Source organism: Convolutriloba macropyga, chromosome 2, assembly GCF_964194025.1.
Source record: "Convolutriloba macropyga chromosome 2, txConMacr16.3, whole genome shotgun sequence".
NCBI lineage: Eukaryota > Metazoa > Xenacoelomorpha > Acoela > Convolutidae > Convolutriloba > Convolutriloba macropyga.
Window position 1 is genome coordinate 43,906,102 of NC_134469.1, and position 14,511 is coordinate 43,920,612.

General features: G+C 34.5%; 2 protein-coding genes across 2 annotated transcripts in view; both read left to right on the forward strand.

Moving 5' to 3' along the window:
* The window catches only part of LOC142358692 (uncharacterized), a 36,004-nt gene that overhangs the window by 19,975 nt on the left and 1,518 nt on the right, over positions 1 to 14,511 (forward strand). The window contains exons 3-5 of the mRNA XM_075410210.1: positions 6,417 to 6,564; positions 8,909 to 8,956; positions 13,001 to 13,208. Of these exons, the coding sequence (XP_075266325.1) occupies positions 6,417 to 6,564; positions 8,909 to 8,956; positions 13,001 to 13,208 (404 nt within the window). The remainder of the gene's footprint in view (positions 1 to 6,416; positions 6,565 to 8,908; positions 8,957 to 13,000; positions 13,209 to 14,511) is intronic.
* Positions 3,346 to 14,511, forward strand: part of LOC142358690 (V-type proton ATPase subunit H-like) — a 462,227-nt gene continuing 451,061 nt past the window's right edge. The window contains exon 1 of the mRNA XM_075410208.1: positions 3,346 to 3,358. The gene's annotated coding sequence lies outside the window, so the exon portion shown is untranslated. The remainder of the gene's footprint in view (positions 3,359 to 14,511) is intronic.

Below are 14,511 nucleotides of genomic sequence, written 5' to 3' on the forward strand. Positions count from 1 at the left end.
GCGAACTAAGATGTAAATTTGGAGAAGTTCCAATTCGTGAGTTTTGTGTTTAATAAGATTATTTAACGGTTCCTTCAAAAAATTACCATGTTTTCTCTAAATGTCAATACGGATTTTGACATTGACGACTTCTTTCCAATTCCTGATTTTGTCACGCCAGATGAATTTAGCATTGATATCCTTGAAATAAATTCAATCCCCAGCATCTTAGTTATTGCGACTTGCGATTCTGCTAGCACATCTAAAGCCTCCGAACTTCAAGGCTCAAGCACTGATGTAAACAAAAACTTGACTTCCCCAGTGCACTATTTCTTCAACGCGCTTCCTGGGGACATGGATCCCTCACATTCTCCCATAGGAACGCAGCCACAGGACATGGATCCTCCTATAGCACCATCAGCTTCAGCACGTTAATCCGACCCAGTAACAAATCAGGACAAGGTACCTGCAAATCCCGGTCAAGTGACAAATCAGGACAAGGTTCCCGTTAATACAAATAGAGGTCAATATTGGAGACCCCTGTTTCAGTCATTCCCACCAACTTTTCCAAGTGGACAGCAAGTGCCAAAGAAACAAAGTCGAAGAAACGAAATATTTGCGACAGTCTCCCAAAAGAGGCCAGAGAGTTTCCCAACAAAAAATCGAGACTTGAGATACAAAAAGAACGAGATTAACATCTAAACTTTTTTAATCTTCAATTTGTTGAGTTCTTTCAGTATTCCCTGAAACCAGAGGCCAAAATCTGGCAAAAGACTGCTGATAGAGATTACGAGAACAGAACTTTAAATACGATGCGCCATATCTTACCATCAAATTCGATTGGAAAATTTGAATTAGAAAGGAAAACCTTCAACTACTGCCTGAAATTAATTCTTGTCAAAGAAAAATGAGAAACGCATCAACGCAAACCTACACCGTGCATTTCAACTCGCTCAAAATTTATCTAAAAGTACCTTACCAGTGTTTAACCGCTTTCACAAATGGATACAACTTGGAATGGCTCTGGCCAAACGTAAAGTCAACACCCCTACGAAATCTGCAGTCGTGTAACACTAGCTCAACTGCATTCCCTCCAAATCCTATAAAATTATCTATGGCATTTTCAATGCAACAAAACAATGAGGACATTATGCAGAAGAAAATTGACAGCTTACAGAAAGCCCTCGACTGAGCACAGCATAACTGGAACGAATCGGAATTCAGGTATAACTTATACATCCAAAACTGTGTGCTTGCGGACAAACAATTGCAAGAAAAGAATCTTGAGCTGGTAAAACTTAAACGTGAAAATGAGTCTCTAAAAGCACAATTAAACATTGTTAAAGCAAAACCAAGCTTCGAGGCCGTATATCTTCAGTGTTACAACAAAATGTTACAACAAAATTATTGAACTAAAATCAACCTTAGAGAAAGCTAGCAGTCAACAGATAAAATATCAACAACTGTACCGGAATGCTAACGTGAAGTCAGAAGAAAATCGTAAAATTGGCCAACATCTCAAGAATATTCAGCAAATAAGCGTTGACATCGATGTAAATGGTGTTGAAGCAATCAAATTACTTCAAAATCTGGACGACAAAAAATACAAAGAATTGTAAATATCTCTAGCAGAAATACTTGAATTGGCAACCGCGATTGATACGAAAATTTATTTTAAAAATTCCATCTTCAACGTCTACAAAGGAACTGTGAAAGAGCGTTTATCTACCATATGGTACCCAACTGGAGATGATTTCGAAAAGGATTATAACTGGGAAAATAAATATGCTAGGTTGCCCTGGCCGGTAAACCAGAAAGCAAAAAGGCAAAGCCAGCAATAATAACTCATCGTTAACTCTAGGCGTAATGTTTGTATCTTTTCTTGCTAAACAAATTAATACTTGTACTTGTCCTTATATTCCTGATTCTGCTCCTTCATGTGCGTTTCAGCATAACATTTTGAAATGGATTATTTAGCCCGTATATTACTATACATGACATACTTTTGGTAAGTTTTTTTTATGATGCGTGGTGAGTGGTAACATTTATATCCTATTTCCCCCACATTATATTTTCATATTTAATGCAGTGCTGCTAATATGAGTAATATGAGTAATCCTTGTTACTCCCACTTTTGTAGCGTTGTACGGACGTACTTTTATACTGCCTTTTTCAATCATTCGCTCAGATTAAAAACACAACTTACTGTGTAAACCTGATATATTCTTTCCACTTTTGCTACATATTTATCTTCAAGTAGATTCATCTTATTAAACACAAACATTTTTAAAACAAGAAAGGGAACTTAGACATAACAAGATAGGAATCTCAGTCTAACAATAAATCAAAAGAGCTAAAAACTAATCACAACCGAACCGGCTAGTACAATAATTATAATGCTAAGTTTTATCTCTTAAAAACGTTTCACATCAAATAGTTTGCTATCCGGTCTTTGAAAATCAGCATCTGTTTCTTCAATTTCCCGACAGGGACAAAAAACACTCCAAGAACGCTGCCATGTTTTTATCTATAATTGATCCCATCTTTTAAAGGATGAAGTGCTTAAAAGAGCTAATAACTCGTTTTAACCAAGGTTAGCTTCCACTAAAGCTGTATGCTTAAGAACGTATGCTTAAAAATCCTGACGAAATATTTCAGAAACAGTAAAACTTGTTTGGTCTAATAAAAGAAATCCCACTCAAAAATTTTTTTAAATCTTATTTTGCCTCGTCTTGTTGCGTTTAAAAGGTTTAAATCTATCCCGAAGAAATCTTTATTCGTTCTATGATTTTTTGGCTTCATGCTTAGAACATATAAAAAACAATTGGCTAAACGTCAGCAAACAAGGAACTGCACGGCTTATACAAAGGTTATGTCATATTATTTTTTAGTCAAACGTCATTAACAGCAGATTTTCTGTTTGTACAAGTTTAAAATTTTTAACAAATTTTTCTGAAAAACTTATTAAATTATACATATTTTTACAAAAAATTTATACCGCGCTTGACAGATCTTACACAACAAGGTTTTTTTGATATGATGGAACAAGGGAAATAACGTCTATTTCAGAAACAGTAAAATTGTTTGGTCTAAAAAAAGAAATCCCACTCAAATTTTTTTTAAATCTCATTTTGCCTCGTCTTGTTGCGTTTAAAAGGTTTAAATCTATCCCGATGAAATCTTTATTCGTTCTATGATTTTTTGGCTTCATGCTTGGAACATATAAAAAACAATTGGCTAAACGTCAGCAAACAAGGAACTGCACGGCTTATATAAAGGTTATGTCATATTATTTTTTAGTCAAACGTCATTAACAGCAGATTTTCTGTTTGTACAAGTTTAAAATTTTTAACAAATTTTTCTGAAAAACTTATTAAATTATACATATTTTTACAAAAAATTTATACCGCGCTTGACAGATCTTACACAACAAGGTTTTTTTGATGTGATGGAACAAGGGAAATAACGTCTAAACGAAAATCTTTCCTGAGAAAAATTCTGACCCCCTACAATTAATCGTCCTCTTATTAAACTAATTTTAAACCTCTAAATGAAAAAAATTCATCGGGTTTTATTTGAAAGAAACAATTTATCGTGTAAGACCCAATATATAGAACGTATTGTGCGTTAGAGGTGGATTAACCTTCTTCAGAGTCAAAGCCTCGAAAGACTTCTTCCTGAAACATTCAGCAATACATCACGAGGGACTGAATTGACACTTACACAAATTGTTCCTCTGTAAATCTAGCTCATAATCTGCACTATAATGCAAGTGTTGAAAACTCAAGTAACTCGTTGTTGGTGCCAATTGTGAAAACGAGTCAAATTGTGCTAAAGATGGTTATCATTTTTCTATATGCTCAAAGCTCACTTCAAGGTCTATATTGGATCAAAAAAATAGTATCAGTTCTGTGGGTTCTGTTTTCTACAATTAAGCCTCGTCTGCCCTCGACGGCCACGCTAAAAATTTTAGTTTAAATATTTTTGTCTTATCATGTCATTTAGATCTCACGGGATACAAATACTGAAAACTGTAAAATAGAAATCCTTCCAAATTTTTGTTAATTGAAATCTGACATGAAATCTTCAAACAAGTATTTTTTACAAGCTCTCGCTTGATGACGTGCACACAAAGAAACTACTGATCAACAAGGGTTTACACGTTAGCATTTCTTTGAAAGAGCACTTGGCTAATGTAACTCTAGATTGGGAATTCAGCTAATAAAAGCTAATTCCAGGAATAATCCTCAAAATTTCAGATGTAGTGTTAGAGCAGCTGGAAATGAACGCACAATTAATCTGGTATACAGAACAAACATTTAATTACATTAATTACCAGCACTACTACTACGCGCTAAATAAATTATCCCGCATTTAGACTAATAACGTTATTACCACTTTACGTTTCGAAAGATACCCTCGTCTCAATATAGGCCCGGATTACCAGGACATGAATTAGGAGGGCATATATGCGTCCTTCAACGCAGACGGCACAATAATATTTTTTTTTGATGTTGCACCACATAGATGCAATGCCGAAACTTTCTCCCAAGTTCAATAAAGTAGAATCAGATTACTTCAGATGAAAGAATAATAGAAGCTCACAAAAACCCCGACAGAATCACAAATTGCAGTGGTATTTTGAGAGAGGAAAAGCAGAGTTTAAGCGTCTGTGAAATCAATATTGCATGTTTTTCGTTGGTAGTTTTTTGATGTTTTTAGTTTCAGTTTTTATTCCTTGAAAAATAAGAGTTTAATCTCGTGTCTTTCTCGGCCGCTAGGAACCCCACTATGAACGTGAGCGTGTGATTCACTCCAAATCGGCGCAGGCTAAGCTGACAACATTTTCATATTAGTGGGACGGAAAAAATATTTGTTCTTGAATACGGCTGCGGACAACAGCTATTTTTTTTCTTGATTTTTCCAAAAAAAGATTCTCTCTTGACTATAACATAAAATTTATTAAATAAAAAGTATTAGCAAACAAAGTTTGGCAATCATTTCAATCCTAAAATTGACTAATCAGCGACAAGGCACAACCGAGGCATCCAAGGATATCTAATCAACAGCTCAAACCGAGTATATCCCTTATAGTTTAAGCTTTTTTTTAATTAAATTTTTCATTCCCCTCCCCTCCAACAATTTTAAATTGAGACTTATAGCACAAACAGGTCTTATGCATACATTTCATATATTTTGTCAAGTTAGACTGGCATACATAAAGAGGTCCTTTCGTGTGTGATCTGTTAAGCCCAGCCTGTAAAAGCGTTAAGCATATGTCTCAAAAAAATTGCAAGCCGCAATCGTTTTGTTCTTAATTTTCTAGATTATTTATCAAAATTTGAGATGACCAGACTAAATATCAACCACGCTTTGTTTTCTTTTAATCTATTCCAAATAAATTCTGGTCCATTGTACATGGTCAATCAAGCACAACAAGTACAGTGAAAAGCATGAGAGGGAGAGAGAGGCGCGGGCGATCGCCGAATTGGCCGACAAGGGTTTTAGCCGATAACCAACAATTATGAATTTTGGCCGAAAATCCGACCGCACTCAATCTTTATGACTGGAGTAACTGTTGATATTTTGAGCTCTCCTATTCTTCAGCCATTTAGAATTAATCGTCGGCTATATATTTCATTGTCGGCTAAACCTCCTGTCGGCCAATGTTCCTAACACCAAGAGAGGCGGTGGCTCTCAATATACAATAGATAGACGTATGTTCATTGTTTGAAGTGGTATTAACTCGGCTTTGCAGGCTGCTGTGTTGTATCTCTCTCTTGCTTCACTCTTCAGTTCATATGATCTGTTAGTCTATCTTTGCAGCTGGTTTTAAGCGTCATTTAATACCATTAACCGTCACAAACATTTGCCATTAAGTGATATAATGTTGATGAGAATTGAGTTTGAATTACACCTGGCCGAGAAAACCCATGTGCGAATTATGCAGGCATAAAAGAATAAAAGAATAGACAGTTAAACAAAAGACAAACTTTTCACACCACTTTGCACCAAGCCCCCCCCCCCCTCCCCCCACCTCACCGCCGCAAAAAAAACAATAACTAACTAAACACAACTAAACTCTCATATTTTGTTTGTTCACAATATCACTCTCTATTGACTAGAGGACTCAAATTCAATGCTGTTAAAAGCAGTCTCAGAAAAACTTGAACAATGACAAAAATAATTTAGTTGGACCGTTACAAATAGAAAAAAAGACTTGTAAACTGGTTATTTTTGAACTGAGGCTGTTGTTTTTATGACACAAAATGGCAAACGTTTCTTTGAATCAACCAGAAGATGAGAGAGGCCTTAAATTGAAGCTGCCCAACATTTTCGAGCGAGCGGGAGGAAAGCGCAGAAAGACTTCACTACTTGACGAGAAGCATCAGTAAGTGTTCATTACGTGTCTGCTATTTGTTACTTGTGACTTTTAGTGTCCAAATTGATCGAGGGTTCGGAGCTCTGCAGTGCCCTATACCTGGAAGAAGAGTGGCGAAAGAGACATGCGTACCAGACGAGTTACCAGCGACAGTTCTCAAAAGCCAACACTTTCAGCACATCTCAATTAGGACAACCATTAAGGTATAGAGTGTCATTCTGTATACAAATTGCATGGTGGTTAACAAGGTCACATGTTTAAGCCAACCTTGTGAAAAGTTTTAGCCCATACTTGTGCTTAAACGTATTTTATGCCAATGACCACAATGATGCTCAGTTCCATGATCGCCGCTTTTCCAAAGCTTGTTTCTTTTTCACTTTTTCATTAGAAAAGGCAACAGGGTATGGCAGAATGACATTGTGAACATTTGTTTCAAGCTCTTTTTTTCAGAATACTGGGCGACAAAAAAAATTGATCAACATAGAGGCCCGGTAATGTGCGCTTGCACATAATGTTCCGACCCTGCTCATGCACATTTTTGGCTTATCTGTCGACCAAACGAAGAAGAGGTAGAAAATATTCAAATATTCAAATATGCTCAAAAATAATTGGTGTATGAATGGAAAAATCGCTTCCGGCTCAAATTAAATATTACATAATAACAAAGTATAAATAGCGTCAATTAAAACCTAAACGAAATAAACTAAAATGTACTTTAGTAGAAAAAAACATGTGACCAGTCCTTAACGACACTCGCTAACAATTTGACAAAAAAGAACAAAAACGGCAAACTAAAAATAAGTTTTGACTTCTTGAAAACGAAATACTTAAATCATGCAAACAATTAGATATCAAATGAAATCGTCAAATATGTTTATTGTCATTCATACTTCTTTTTTAATACATTAAGATTTGTCAATATCCAGAATATGTCCTTCGTCTACGAAAACAAACGACAAATACAGACGGAAAACAAAATTTCAATTTCATTTTGCAAGAAAACGGTTCAAAACAGTTATAATCAATCCAAAAAAATAAGATGTAATCAATTGCGCCATTTTGTAAACTAAGAAAGTGTTAGGTGATCTCTGGGTAATGAGACCAGGTACCAAATAGACAAAAAGAACAAAAACACAACGTTGAAAAAAACAAATGTACTTTTCGAAAAAAAATCAAATTCATAAAACATTTGCTATCTGCTGAAATCATTAGATACAGTCATTCATTTGTATGAAGGAAACCATTGAGATCTGTCGTTTTTGCAAATATGTCATACAAATACAAAAGTAACGCCAATGCAAACAAAAATCAAAACCTGAATTAAATTTTGCGATAAACCGGCGTTGAAGCAGCTAAAACAATAAGCAAAACACAAAAAACAAACTTTCAATTGTGTTTTTGTTCAACTACGACATTGTGATATGCGACCGTTAAATAAAGAGACTAGGTAACAGATTTACTCAAAAGAAATGCAAAGTGCAAAGTTTCAGGTGAAGTCTGTTTTTTATTAAAAAAAAACCTTTTTTTAAAGTCAGAAAAAAACTTCTTCTATGAACTGAAAACATTAAATAGCTTCCTTTTCTTCTCCATAAGAAGTTGCAATTTAGACCTGAAAATACTCGGAGCGTTTTTGTACGACTACAAAAAGAAACAGAAAAAGAATAAAGTTCAAAATTCCATTGAATCTACCACAAGATGGCATCGAAGCCGGCAAAACCAGATTTTTTTACTGAAATTTGGTATACTTAATTGCCTCTTCTTTCTGAGCGTCAAAAATGTTACTTCAACTGTCAATAATGTAACAAGTCAAGACAAAGAACCCCAAAGATGGGAAAATGTCCAAAAATCAAAACTTCCATTTGAAAACTTATAAAATCAGAGCTGAAAAACTATTACTTCAGACGGAAAACACGCAAGAAATGCAAGTTTTATTCAATTAGAGAGAATATGCAACCTGTCTTTTTTTGATCTCTAGTTACAATTGACCAGACATTTGTTTTTTTTGAAAAAAAATCCAAAGGTCAAAACGGCCTTAAGCTTTTGACTAAGTTAGCTATTTTAATTTTTTTTCAATTTCCTAAACTCCATGAAAAACAAGAAGAGTCCAATTCATCCAAAGAAATTTAAACGAATGTGCAAATAGGATATTGGGGATTCGAATCGTCTAAATTCAATGTTTTCGCAAGTACACTACGCGTTGCTTCCACGATAAAAAGCTGTGTTGTACACAATAGTTTGGTTCTCGAAATTGTTCTCAGACCTAAAACGTTAACCAATATAGCGAATTAGGCACTAAACTTATCATCTTGAGCCTAGCGTTAAAATAGTGAAAACGGACGGCGTCTTTAATTTTGTTTGTTTTTTTTTCAACACACTGTTGTGTTTTATTAGTTTGGCTACGAAGCGGCACAAGAAGCACTTTTTAAAAGCCTGAGGTCAAAACAAATTAGAATTTAGTCAGTTTCTTGATAACAACCGCGAAATGTTGCACTTCTATTGTCGTTTTACATCACATATTTCCTATTAAGATATTAATTTTATTTTCAGCTCACACATCGTGGAAGAACCACTACAGCCCACAGACCCTGCAATACGGTATTACTGCATGTGATTTCCATTGTTATAGACATCGCATATAAACCAGCTGCTTTAGTCCTTTTCATTTCGTTTCTGGAATTGGCATTTATTATCGAATAAATTGAAACGATAAAAAATTGATGCAATTCGAGTAAGCGTAATTTAGTTTGCTGTCTCTGCCTATGGCTAAATGGCGCTGAGGAACTCGAAGCTGTAGTGCTTAATTCTACCTCTTGAAAGGTAGTCACTTAGAACTTTGACCAGATTTACAATGCTTTGAATCCACTGATAATCCCTTCAGAGAATACTAAACTGAAGAATTCTATCCTCTCATTATCTGTCTTATGAAAGAAAAACTCACATGTCATAACTCTCAGCGTTGAATGAAAAATGGCACTTAAATGGCAAATGAACTTCTATGAATTGTTGGAGTTGGAACCCGAAAAGAATCATAATGATTGATTATGGAAATGAGCAATTTCAGAACAATTGCACATTATGTCGCAAAGAGGCTTGCGTTGTTGTTGCGACCCACTTGTGGAGGGAGGAACTATATACTCAAATGACTTTTTTGTTAAGGCCGATGGCCGATGGATATATTCATTGTAGAGAGTTATGACCGGTATCATTAGAAAACGTGTCCATTTTAGAATGGGGAATAAAATTTTTTTTATTTTTTTACAGCGAAATATCGAGATTTATAGTTTTGTGAATAGTATACGGAACTTCGTGGTTTTTATTCACATTTTCCCTAATATTTGACACAATTTTCGTCAATTTGCTAAAGTTTGTTCAATTGTTGACGAGGTTATTATTGGGTTTTTTTCATGATAGCTTGCAGGAAGCTTGCTGATTGGTTTCATCACCGCTTTAGTTGGTATTTTTGCTAAATTTTACAAAATTAAGAAAAATTTTTAATAAAGAAGATTCCAACGTTTTTTATCCCACTTCGTTCAAATATGCCGGAAGCAGTGACCCAACATCTAATGTCACAATCCTTGAACACTCCAAAAAAAAGAAAATTGAACTTTCGCTTCCTATAGGAGCCTTCTTGAGTTAAATTTTGACAATTTTTCGGAAAATTGAAATCACTAATCATACCTCATTAAATTTCGGTTTACAGAATCATTTCCGTTGCTAATTATTCTTTATTACAAACGTCTGGAATAAATAAAGTTTGTTGTTGTACGCGCTGCAAAATCAAGGCTAGGTTTGGACTAATCTTGGATTCTTGCAATCAATAATTTTTCAGATAATATTGGAGCGCGAGCTTTTTAAAATTTTTCTTTGTTTGTTTTCGGTTTGCTTACTGCTGATAGTGGTTTCAACCCAATTCTAATAATGACAGATCCTGTTTGCAAGAAAATTAGGCTTAATAAAAGTATATTCAGAGAGAAGTTTATCATTTTTATGGCTCTGGCTATGTGTTTTCGTAAACTATAATTGATTTCTTTTGTTTTGCCTTCTTTTGCTTTTTATTTTACAACCTGATGAAATCGTTTTGTCAATCGAAGATCCAAATGGGTTCTGTAAGATTTTACTTGTGAACAGTGAATGCTTTTAGTAGTTATCTGGTGCCTCTTGTGACTTTGAATATATTTGTTTTAAGAAAATGTCACTGTCGTTTTGAAATAAGGCTTTTGAGCTCATTCTCTCCATATACAACTTAGTCTCAATAAGAAATGAGAAAAACTTGTTCTAAGTAAAGTTCGAAAATTTCATTGTAGTTGTTGTTTTCTTTTTAACTAATGGTTTTTTGTCTTTCTTACTACGAAACTTCATAAATGTTCGGTGAATTTTGAACATTTGCTTATACTTGAGGTTGTTTTTTTGTTTTGTCAAAAAATCGAAAGAATGATATATTCATTTGGCATTGACAGAGTGCGCATAACATCATTTTTGAAGATTTTAGTGAGAAACTCATAATTTTAACGGCTGCTAAACTGTTCTCCGCAAAACTGGATAGATTTTTTCTGTTTTTCCTCGAATTGTGGTTGTTTTTGATGTAGTACCACATAATAGTGACAATCAATCTTGTAATTGTTTCCTTTGGATGTATAAAGGAATTCGTTTAATGATTTCAGTTTAAAACTAACGATTTTAATGACTTTCAAACAAAAGTACATTCAAAAAGAAGTGTTCAAACGAAAGTTTTTTTGAGCTTGGCATGTTTTTTCTCATTGTCGTCAACAAGTATCTTAGTCTCATTTTGGACAAGGCTTAACAACATTCTGCTGTTTTAGCCAAATTTAAACCAGCTGTTGATTATTTCTTGATTGATGTCTTCAGGGCATAGAAATGCATTTTCATAAAACTTTTTTGACCTTTCGAAACTAGTCTATTTTTGTGGGTTTTTTGTTGCAATAGATAGCTAAAATACTGCAAGCAAAATTGTTACATTTTTGCTTCAAAATTTGTAGCTTTGAATGGTTTTATATCTCTTTTATTTTTACTGACTTCATGAATGTGGTTTTCATAAATTGTTAGAGTTCTGTCCGTATTTCTTTTTTCGACGTCTGATGTTTCCGTTTTACTATCAAGAAGCATAGCTGACTTTCTGAGAAGTTGATTGTTAGTTTGTTTCTGTTATAAGTTGATGAAAATTTTCCTGTGTTGGAATATTTGACAATTTTTAGCTGGAAAATCAATTGCCTTTTGAGAATTGCCTTTTCTGTCTTATTTCTGTGATGTTTGTAGCTTGGTCTCTGTTTTGCAGGTCCTATTGACAGGCTGACTTGTAAACTATCATCTTATCTTTGTTCACGTTTTGTTTTCAACTAATGGTTTCTTGCCTTCGATGCTATCCATTTTCAATAAAAAGGTCTGATTTTCAGATATTTGACCACTTTTTGGCCGGATTGGCGTTGGAATATGCACTGTACAAGACGTTTGAAATGGTCGATGAATAACCTGTGGTTAGAACGTTTGCGATATCGTTCAATTGTTAAATTTAATTAATTTTCTTTTGATTTTTGCAGTTCTTTTTTTAATTCTCTGACATTTTATGGAGAATGACAGGTCTTAGTAACTTCTTACGAGCTATATTTTCCCATTTTTATTGAGTTGAGTTGATACGTATGTGTTGTGATCAACTTGAAATTGGTTTTTTTTAAAATTCGAAACGTATTTTTGCTCTTTTTTTGCTCTTCTTTGTCGACCTGTCCTGTTACCGAGTTTTATTATGGACAGGTGTCTTATGGACATATCTTATCTAATGAAGTACAAATTAAACTGTTCAATTCCGTTTTTATCCTATTCCATGTGCAACTGTTATTAGGTGGTTTTAACAAATAAATCAAAACGTGGATGAGCGGCGTTGGAGCATTATGAGCAATCGCTCATTATCGAGCCTCTTTCTTTGAATTTTTAAACTAAACGAATTGTCTTGTTTGAATCCAGACCTGTTATTGTTCCTAATGGTAATTTTATTTTAGATGTTTTTTTCTCATTTTTTTAGATGTCGATTTCAGCTCGGTTCGCACATGTAAAAGTGCAAATACCTTTGGTATTTAATTAAGTTTTTTTTTAGAAATATTGACTTTAAGCACCAGTACAATATTTTTCATGTTGCTTGAATGAATAGGGTAGCTTCTACGTTTGGGATGTTTCCACTTTACAAGTTCGACTTCGTGACTTTCAAAATGTGACAAAGTTTTGAATTATGTCAAATACTTGCAATTCATTTTTACAACAGGTAGGAAAGGAAAATTTTAATTAATGTTAGAAAAAATAAAAACAGAAGTTATTAAATAAGATTTTTTAGCATGCTTTTTTTTTATTTCTACCGTTCTTTGGAATTATACGGCGTCTTTTCTTTTCTTTTTTCTCCGTTATCCCCTATTTATCTGCCTCCAAATTTACATTGACCATCAACCACTGTGTAGTTTTATTTAATCGCAAGAAAATTTGGATGATAATGCATAGTTCTGTCATAATGCTTGCAAGGTGCTTGCAAAACATTAAGTAATTTTAGAATAATCTCGTTTAGTTTGAATGAACTTGCGAGATTCTTTCATGGTTTCAATTCAATCGCCATCAGAGCAACAATTATGCTTGCTTCAGTGACAGAGTGAAGTGCCCCAAGGAGAAAATGGCAATTGAACCCAAACACAGGAAAGCCTTAAGAAGCTCTCGCTTGCTTCCTAGGGTGCCCACCCAGCCTGTTTCCAGGTACGGTGAGGAATTCTACGAGAAGGGGTTTCAGAAGGTGCAGCCAATCAGATCTGCTTCTGGATCTGGGCAGAGAAGAAACAACCCACAAACAAAATTAGTAAGCTATCCTTTCCCAAGTCGGGGTCATAGTGAAAATCACGTATGAAAAATTTCAATCCAGGCCTATTTTATGAAAATACCCAGGCACGCTTAAATCAGCAAATGATCCAGACTTTAACTCGTTCACAAATTGAGCGTTCATAAGCGCCTCTAAAAGTGCGTATGAAAAAAAATACGGTTGATATCAAACGCCAACCAGCTCCGTGCCAACCAGTGTTTAATATTTACACAATTTATTTTTCATGTTAACTGAACAAGTTTTTATTTCTGCCCTCTCGCCGAAATTTGCATTATTATTTTCTATGAATGGCTGTTGCGTTCGGCTGTGTAAATGTAATGTCCAGGAATGCGTTTTAGAAATTCACCACTCACAAAAATGTCCAATGCCTTTGATCAAATTTGAGCAGCAAAAGTTTGAAGTTTTGAAGTCGTTTTAATTAGGTCGCTGCGTGTCTCAATTCGCTCTCAGAAACAATTCATTTGTTTTAGTTAAAAAACTTTGATCGACAATAGTTTTGATCATGAATAAATTATTGCATACGATCAATTATAAATATAAAGCATGATCTGAGACCATACTTCACGTGTAGTAAAGAAAGTAATGAAGTCAAACGGTTCTTTTTGATAACTTCAATGGTTTAATGATGATCGAAGCCATATGTAATATAATTGCGCTTTTGTTGAAAGCATGCTGAATTTATTCAAAGTGTTCTACGCTGCTCAAAAGAAACTATGTTTTGAACTCAAAATACAAAAGAAAAAGTACAGAAGTTTTTACGTTTTAATGTGAGTATTCATAGTTGATTTTAATATACAAATGGACTTTGGTTATCGGCAGACTTGCAATGATTGGTTGTTTCGACAAAAATGCAAGGTAAAGTTTCAATATTTTTTGACCTTTTGGTAGTTGTGGGAGAGAGGGTGAGTTATTCTACCGCCGTGTTAAACCCACTGTTCCGTGTCATGATAAAAAACTTTCCACATCAAAAGAATGTGAAACCCAGTCATATTTTGGAGTATTTGTTTTGGAAATTTTTTGTTATATGCGCCACAAGCTTTGGTAGGCAAGGTACCACAAAGAGACCCATATGACCACTTTTACTTTTCAGTCAACACGTAACTAGACCTATTTTGTTTTTATATCTGGCTTCGTATACGAATAACTCGTCGTGGCCCCAGAATCGTTCTTAACATTCCCAAAATCAAGTTTTGTGGCATCGTTAGTTTTTCAAACTCTAGAGGAAAAAACCCCAGCTAATGCTCTTCCAGAAGCACTGGCTACTTTACATCATAATCTATAT